The sequence below is a fragment of the Rutilus rutilus genome, assembly GCF_951802725.1.
Source record: "Rutilus rutilus genome assembly, chromosome: 8".
Taxonomy (NCBI): Eukaryota; Metazoa; Chordata; class Actinopteri; order Cypriniformes; family Leuciscidae; genus Rutilus; species Rutilus rutilus.
Window position 1 is genome coordinate 45,264,605 of NC_140222.1, and position 9,587 is coordinate 45,274,191.

The 9,587-nt window shown below is 41.5% G+C and overlaps 1 protein-coding gene across 1 annotated transcript; it reads left to right on the top strand.

Moving 5' to 3' along the window:
* Window positions 1–6,501: 6,501 nt before the first annotated feature.
* On the top strand, window positions 6,502–9,005 carry LOC311295669 (piggyBac transposable element-derived protein 4-like; the record flags this gene model as incomplete). The annotated part of the gene is made up of 3 exons (XM_084417134.1): window positions 6,502–7,042; window positions 7,381–8,327; window positions 8,457–9,005. Exons 1-3 carry the CDS (start codon window positions 6,799–6,801, stop codon window positions 9,003–9,005), a joined length of 1,740 nt encoding a protein of 579 aa, XP_084273260.1. The 5' UTR covers window positions 6,502–6,798.
* Between the last annotated feature and the right edge of the window lie 582 nt (window positions 9,006–9,587).

The following is a 9,587-nucleotide window of genomic DNA, read 5'->3' on the forward strand; positions in this document are numbered from 1 at the left end:
ATAAAATCCTTAAGATACTATCTTGAGGCCACAAGATACTATCTTGAGGCCATGGGATAGTATCTTGAGGCCACGGGATAGTATCTTGAGGCCACGGGATGGTATCTTGAGGTCACGAGATGGTATCTTGAGGCCACGGGATACTATCTTGAGGCCACGGGATAGTATCTTGAGGCCACGGGATACTATCTAGAGGCCACGGGATAGTATCTCGAGGCCACGGGATAGTGTCTGGAGGCCACGGGATAGTGTCTCGAGGCCTCGGGATACTGTCTCGAGGCCACGGGATAGTATCTCGAGGCCACGGGATAATGTCTGGAGGCCACGGGATAGTGTCTGGAGGCCACGGGATAGTGTCTGGAGGCCACGGGATAGTGTCTGGAGGCCTCGGGATAGTATCTTGAGGTCACGGGATAGTATTAGGAGGCCACGTGATACCATCTCGAGGCCACGTGATAGTATCTCGAGGCCATGGGATAGTGTCTGGAGGCCACGGGATAGTGTCTCGAGGCCACGGGATAGTGTCTGGAGGCCTCAGGATAGTATCTTGAGGTCACGGGATAATATCTGGAGGCCACGGAATACCATCTCGAGGCCACGGGATAATGTCTGGAGGCCACGGGATAGTATCTCGAGGCCACAGGATAATGTCTGGAGGCCACGGGATAGTGTCTCGAGGCCTCGGGATAGTGTCTGGAGGCCACGGGATAGTATCTCGAGGCCACGGGATAGTGTCTGGAGGCCTTGGGATAGTATCTTGAGGTCACAGGATAGTATCTGTAGGCCACGGGATACCATCTCGAGGCCACGGGATCAGGGATGTAGTGGAGGCTAAACGCACGTAAACGCCGTTTACGCACCTCCCAAAATTTGTAAATAGCGTTTGCCCACCTCCAAAGTGCGTTTATCCACCTCTACATTGCGTTTATCCACCTCTAAATTTCACATTATTTGAGCGGACTTTGCTTTCCCAGTGCGTGATTGTCGATCGGCACGATTCGAGCATTTGGGCCGTTAACTACAGAGCAGAACGTGCAGCGCGCAAACACGGAGCAGAGAGCGCAGCGCGCGACACACACACACACACGGAACAAAGAGAACGGCGCACATCCGTAGCAGAAAACACACGCTCGTAAAGTTACTAAACAAGCTGCGCGAGAATGAAACTTGATCGCAGCCGCAACAGGAAATCATTAAAACGATGCAAAAAAAGCGATTTAAAATTTTTTTTTTTTTATATTTATAAGTTTATATTTATATTCATTACAGGCAGCTGGTTTAATGTAGGGAGCATGTCAAAACCCAACTGTACAAGAGATTCAGAGGGAATCAAGCCTGCACCAGGTTAAAGACTTTCCCTCTACAGGGAAACACTGATCCACATTTTTCTGATAGACCAAACAACTAATCAATTAATCGAGGAAATATTCAACAGATTAATCAACTATGAAAATAATCCCAAATCCCTAATCATTATGCACAAGTGTATTGCATTGGAAGCCCTGGATATAAGCCTCCCTCTCGATCTCTCTTAAATATTTTTGTTTTCTCTGTTTTGTCATTTAGTAAACTTTATAGATTTCAACCATATTATTCCTTTTTGAGTCTCTTTAACAAGAACTTAGATTAATGTATGAATTGAATAGTGATTGTGTGACCTATGATGAGGGAACAACCAGTGATACCCTTGGTAGTACCATCAAATAATAGCCTATAGCGATGTCATCAGGATACACATATACCGGTAGGCAGTGGCCCACCTTACCGGGTGACCACGTCGTGGTCCACCAAAATTTATAGTTTACCCACCTCTTTTTTTACCACTACACCACTGCACGGGATAGTATCTCGAGGCCACGGGATAATGTCTGGAGACCACGGGATAGTGTCTGGAGGCCACGGGATAGTGTCTGGAGGCCACGGGATAGTGTCTGGAGGCCACGGGATAGTGTCTCGAGGCCATGGGATAGTGTCTGGAGGCCTCGGGATAGTATCTTGAGGTCACGGGATAGTATCTGGAGGCCACGGGATACCATCTCGAGGCAACAGGATAGTATCTCGAGGCCACGGGATAATGTCTGGAGGCCACGGGATAGTGTCTGGAGGCCACGGGATAGTGTCTCGAGGCCACTGGATAGTGTCTCGAGGCCACAGGATAGTGTCTGGAGGCCTCGGGATAGTGTCTTGAGGTCACGGGATAGTATCTGGAGGCCACGGGATACCATCTCGAGGCCACGGGATAGTGTCTGGAGGCCACGGGATAGTGTCTCGAGGCCAAGGGATAGTGTTTGGAGGCCTCGGGATAGTGTCTGGAGGCCACGGAATAGTGTCTCGGGGTCACGGGATAGTGTCTCGGGGTCACGGGATAGTGTATCGAGGCCACTGGATAGTGTCTCGAGGCCACAGGATAGTATCTTGGCCATTTAGGACATTTTGATGGGGTTTTTTTTTCAGCTTTTCTTCCTAGACCACTTGTGTGTGTGTGTGTGTGTGTGTGTGTGTGTGTGTGTGTGTGTGTGTGTAAAGTTAGGTAGAATTAGTTAGCTAGCTAGTCTGTGTGTGTGTGTGTGTTTGTGTGGAAAGTTGCAGTAGGTAGGAAGTTAGGTAGCAGCACAATTAGCTAGCAGAATTAGCTAGCTAGCTAGTCTTCCTTGGGTCCGTGTGTGTGTGTGTGTTTCTGTGTGTGTGTCTGTGTGTAAAATTAGGTAGAAAGTTAGGTAGCAGCAGAAAGTAAGGTAGAACAGTTAGCCTATGTGTATTACATGTAGATACAATGGGTTATCCCACCGGTCACTATTGTTGCCGTTGACATGTTTGTGAGTGCTATGACCACATTAAATAAAGTTGAGTAATTGCAAATGCATATATCAATACTAGACACCTTAACCCTCTGGGGACCAAAAACGCGCCCGCGCGTTTTGCTCGTTTTTTTTTTTAGCAATGAAAATAAACACTAAATGCTCTGTTAATTTTGATCTTTCATTTTCGTGTAATACATCAATCGATCCTGTTCAGTTTCTATTTTTTTTCTGTATACTCACAATAAAAATAAAGTGTTTTGCTTTTTGACAAATAAAGAAAAATTAAGATGATGCGATTTCTGCCTTCTCTCTGTCAGTAAACTCCCGTTTGAAACGCGTTCGAAAATGATCTATAACTCCGCGAAAATTCAGTCAAACAGGCAAACAGACCCACGGGCATAAAGCTTGAGATCGCATCTTTTAATTGAAGTCATTTATATAAAAAACAAATATTCTTAGTTTCTGTAATCTGTATACAAAGAGAGCGACTCCAGTCGAGCTCATTACGAGATGATTCACAGTAATTTGACCACTCCCCGGAGAGCGCGTGCTATTCAAATGCAAATTCTGAGAACCATTTCAGATCTGTGAAACGCCCACATCAGCTGTAAACAAAGCGTCGCGAGTGAGACATTATATCCTTTATGGAGAAAAGTTTCCACAGTGCTGATGAGGAGAAATATCTCCTGATATGAGCAGCAGATCGCGCTGAGGAGTGAGGTAGGCTGTTTTCTTTTCTCAAGTGTGGAATAACGTTATGGAATAACGTTAGTGTAGGCCTATAAACCGCAAAAAGATGAATCGCATTTCTATAATATGACTCACGTTTCTGTGAGATGAATGAAGGGTACATATTTGTAAAGAGTGTTTAGCCTAAATTTTAATCGCGTGTCTGTGTGTGAACGAATAAACTGCTTTGCCATAGCCTACTGAGATGAGTAAAAATCGACTGGAATATGTTGAAATAAAATGTATTTGTATAAGCAACGTAAATTAACATTTATATGCCCTGATATTTCAATAAAACAACGTTAGTCAGGCGTTAGTCACACTATTTTTGTCAAAAATAAAGTCATAGACTAAGATGTTAGATGTTCCAATGTTGGCTATATTCAAACTAATTAATACATATGATAAAATGTAGGCCTATAATCTTTTTTTTTTCTTTTTTTTTCAAAGAGTACACTTGAAATATTGTTGAAATTGTAATTATTGTTGTAATTGTAACATTTTTAATAAAATAGCTAAACATATTTACAAGATAGATGTAAGCGAAATCTTAAATGGTCAATATAAGTATTCTTCTAAATACATTGTCCTTGCATTGTGGCTCAGTCAGTGTCACACCTGAATGAATGGCTAATTAGGCTATGCAGAGTCATTATGCAGAGTGGGTGGGACATTGTAATCTAAGGTGTAAACTACTCCTCCCCCTCGCATATTGGCTTTCCAAGCAAAACCTGTTTTACACCATTTAAATCAATGTATTTTTTTTTTGTGAACGATAAAGCAAGACTATTTTCACATAATTTTGAAGCCAGTACTCAAAGGTACAACATCAATTAGACAAAAGTCTTGTGGACACATATTTAATGTGTTTTGTGGTCTTAATTCAGCCACTTTCATTTTAATTTTTTCCAATAACCACGCATAAACATTATTCTCTTAAAAATACAAACATCTACATACACGTTGCCCGCATATTTTGGTAGCCCTGTTTGTGCTATATAGAGTGATTTTACACCTTTGCCATTAACATGTTTATAAATAACTGGAAAAAGCACAAATTTCAAGGCATGTCAGAACATCTCAAGGGCTCCAAAAACACCTTGGTCCCCAGAGGGTTAAACAAGATGTGTACCAAAAATCTATGTCCTATCTTTATTTTAACATACTTTAATAACCTTTTCTTTGGGAGCTTTCTTGCTGCCATCCTCTTCTCTTGGCGCAAACAGGAAGTAAACAGCTCTGGTCATGTGACAATTTACAGTAAACATGCGACACTGCACATATTTCATTGAGACCCTTTATTATTTCAATATCTGCTGGAAATGCATTGATAGATCATTCAGTAACATTTTTATAGCCTTAGAAATGAAACATTTTTTTACGGTCACTATTGTGGCCGGTGGGATTAAATGGGTTAAAAGCATGTTGGCATGATTCAGACCACACGAAATCAGTTGTAGGACTTAACCTGTTAAGCTGCAACCCCACTTTTGAAAAATCCCCAGAAATGACATACCCAAACTGAAACAGATACAGTTCATGAACCCTTTGCACTAAAAGCACAAGTATGATCTCATTTGAAAGCTGACACCTGGCAGTTTATTGTAAATGTAGAATTAATTATTGTCATAATGAATTTTTTTTTTATAAATAGCTTCAAAGTTTTGTAAAGTTATTAGAAATTAATTTTTATGAAACATCCTCATGAAAATAAAATTGAAGTTGGCACTGTAGCAATCTAGAAATGCACTACAGCTAAAGCCATATGTCTAAACATTTTATGTTTAAAATCTGAAGATAAGTCCAAAACTCTGTATTTAGTTAAATGTTTTTCAAGACCATGTCAAATGACTTTATTTTGATTTGACGCTAAAATGCTACTGATGTTTATTGTCATCTTCTAACCATCTATCCAGTATATTGTCTCTATTGTTTTGTGGCGCAAACGATCCCCATTCAGTCTCAGTCTCCCCCTGCACACATTCACACCTCTCTCCAGCCTGGTTATGGCTCGAAATATGCATTTCTTTTGTCTGCATTATAGTTACTAACGACTGGCTATTCACAGGCTATTCATAGGGTTTCAGTCCCTAATTTCTTTTCTCAAAGTTCACCTCACATTTTAAACTGTATCAAATGCATTTCTTGAATAAAGAAACATTTCATTAAGCATTCAAAAAATAATAAAAGTATAACTTCTAGGTGGCAGGTGCACCTAGGGCTAGCTAGCATGTTAGCTTAGCACACCATCAATACACGACAATTTATTAGATTAAAACCATGTTTGTGCTCAAAACTTACTTCATAACGCAAGTCCAGTGTTTTAAATAATCTTCTGTGATCTAATTTGGCTTCAGATAAAAAAATCTGACAGAAAATATACTTTTGGATAGTGTTCTGCACAATGATAGTCTATATAGATTAGCATTACATTATAAATATTATCTATTATTATGGAAATACCTGGCATGGCTTGAAAAACACAGGTAACTCAAATATCATTGCAATCATGTTTATTGTCTTCAAAACGTCTGTATCTGCATGTTACAGCGCGATCTCTTGTTAGCTTTGTGTGTATCAGTGACGTCCTGGAATGTCACATGATCATGGCTCTTCTTCATGTTCCATATATGGACTATTATTGTGCATGTAGCGCCCTCAGGCTGCTGGTATGAATTGAAAACACAGTATCAGAATATCAAACGCTCAAAGATTACATCGACGCATTTGGGTATAAATTCAATAAATATTATTCTTGTCTATAGAAATATGATGTAAATCTATGAGAATCTATCAATATTTCTCCAAATCTGCACATTTTTGAGCTAAAGCCCTGAGGGACGTTGTTTTGTGTATCGCTGTCATGACGACAGCACAGAGTTTTTTATGAATGAAAGCGGCTGACACGCATAATTCATATTAAAGGTATCAACTCATTTTTTCATTTCATAACTCCTGACACAAATTAACACTAGAAGTCCCAGAGTTTTGTAACCCTCCTTTAGCCAAGTGGATGCTAACTGGTTAGTCTTTTGGCTATCATTAGCATCAATTCATGTGTAAATGTGGTCATTACCTGAGCAATCTGCAGGGGGGTTGGGGGTGTGTGTGTGAATGGTTGCTGGTGGCTTGTTTGTATGTGTGGGGGAGGGAGGGCTGCTAAAAGCAGAGAACTTGATTGACCATGTCTCACATTGGCATGTAGGGTCTTGCCCAGGTGTAAACAGGTATGAATTAGCACATCTAATTGCATGCAGCTTGCTCTCAAATGAGAGGTAATTCCTTTTGTGCTGAGGTGGATACAATCTCACTGCACATAGCCTACTACTTCAGTGCCCTCAAGAATTCTGTGGTGTACGAACCTCCTCTCCAAGAAAAGAAAATGCAGACAAGACTCACCACTCGGCAGGCCTTGGAAATGATCCTGAGTGAAGTAAACCCTTGTGACTCAGATGGAGAAGACATAGAACTTCAGCCGGATTCGGACTCAGAGCTGTCTGATCTGTCTTCAGGTTAAGTTTCGTTTCATATTATTTCCTATTTCATTTCAAACCAGTAAGTGGAAAACACCAAAAAAGCAGAGTGGAGTGACATAAATATTTACTCTGCCTTTTTTGTATTGTCCACTTTTTTGTTTGTACTACTTAGCAGACATTCACTGCCATCTGAAGTGCAAAACATTATTAGTTGTTTCTTTGCTTTAGTTGTATCTTTTTATTTAGGAAGATATTTCAGACATTATTCCAATACAGAGAAGGAGATACTGGAATTATTATTAGTATCTATGCATGCATTTGTGATATCATTTGACTTTTCCATTGCTCACAATTTGAATTTGTTCACACTGCAGATGAGGAGACTGCTCCTCAACCAAAAAAGAGAGCCCGTTTGGGGACTGACCTGACAGAGACAGGGAAAGATGGCACAGTGTGGCGTGAAGAACAGGTGGGGACGCGTCTCCCTTTCACCCCAATAAAAGCGTACGCTGCAGATGGAGAGCCAACGGCTAAGGCCAGGAAAAGTATCTCGAGTCGCCTTCAGAGCTTCCTGTGTTTCATCACTCTTGACATGCTTCATAGCATTCAAGAATGGACTATTCAACATGCACAGGAAACGGAGCATGTTCATTGGTTCATGGCCCTCCCTGAACTAATGGCATTTATTGCAATTGTCATCTTGCGGGGGCTTACCAAGGTTCCATCACTACGTGACTGCTGGTCAGCAAACCTGGGAAACCCAGATATCATTGGAACAATGCCGCGAAACCGCTTCCAAGACATCATGCGACACCTACGCTTTGATGACAGGTCCACCTGGAGTGATCGAGCAAAGACTGATAAGTTTGCTGCAATTTCCAGTGTGTGGGGATCATTTGTCACCAATTGCATCACGTCCTACAACCCTGGTCTACATATCACCGTTGATGAACAGCTTTTCCCGTCAAAGACTCGCTGCTGTTTCCTGCAGTATATTGCAACTAAACCTGACAAGTTTGGGATCAAGGTTTGGGTGGCTTGCGACCTAAAATCCAAGTACATTTGTAATGTCCTCCCATATCTTGGCAAGGACCCTAGTCGTCCCAGTGGAGAGAGACTGTCTGAAAATGTAGTGATGAGGCTGATGGAACCATTCCTAGACAAGGGCAGAAATGTTACCACGGACAATTTCTTCACATCGCTGTCACTTGCGCATAAACTTCTTAGCCGGAAAACCACCATCCTCGGCACAGTCAACAAGATTCGCCGGGAAATCCCTCAATCCGCTAGACACACAGATCGCAATGAATTCACCACTCAGGTATGTTGCAGGTCTTTTGTGGTTCTATGTTTATGTGTTTCTAATTTTTAGAATCAACACCGCCAAGTGTGTCTTTGTGTCATTGTGTGTAAAAGTGCTATGAAAATAACAATTTATCTTATTTATTAGGTGTTTTCAACCACTGCTGCTACGCTGACGGCGTATGAGGCCAAACGGAAGAAGACCGTCTACATTCTAAGCAGCGTGCACAGCGTGATTCAGACTGATAATACCACCAAAAGGAAGCCAAACACTGTCACCCTTTACAACACCACAAAGTGCGGCGTGGATGTGATGGACCAGATGGTGCGGGAGTACACTGTCCACACAGGGACACGGCGCTGGCCAGTTGCCGTGTTCTATAATATGATTGACATGGCAGCACTGAATGCACATGTGCTGTATCAAGCATGCACCGGAAGGCAGGAAAGACGGGTGGACTTCCTGGTGGAGCTTGCAAGAGAGTTGGCTAACTCTCATATGTGTGCGAAGAAGGCAAGAAAAGAACAATTGCTTCAGACACAACCCTCCACACCTAGCCCTGGAAAAAGAGCCATGTGTCAGGTCAAACACCAATTCAAGAACAATCATGCCACTGTGCGATGTGTTCACTGCTACAGATACACATGTGGTAAATGCAGACGGGAGATACCATGGCAGTGCCAGGATTGTGAGTGATTGCTGGAATGTACTCACGTTTTAATATTATTTGTAAATGTGTACAAATGGTTGGTTTCTTTTTTATTTTATTTTGTACTGTTTTTATCAATAAATCTCAGCAACAAAGGAAAAAATAAAACATGTGTGTTGATTTCTCCCTAAGATGGCATAGTGAAACACAAGTTTCCTTGAAGTGGCTCAGCATGGCCCCACATCGTTTACATAACAAAAGCAACTGTTAACAGCTGATTAAGGATATTAGCCTAAAGCCTTCCAGCCCATCGGCTGTCCTGCGGGTTTTATAGGTAGAAAAGCCAAATGGCTGCTCTCTGGGACTTCTAGTGTTAAGACATAACTGTCACTATGAGTTTCTCAGAATACAATAGTGGTCAAATACTGAAACTTGAGTATTATATCTTTTTAATTATGTATAGTTTGTCAAGGTATAACATTAAATCTGATAGTAATTTTGAATTAAATAAATAAATAACGCTTCAGTGCGCGGGCGCACTGGCAACGGTTAACAGGTTAACAGACTGGTAAGGGAATGTACAACAGTTGAAAAATTTCGGCAAAAATTCCTATAATACCCAGCCATGC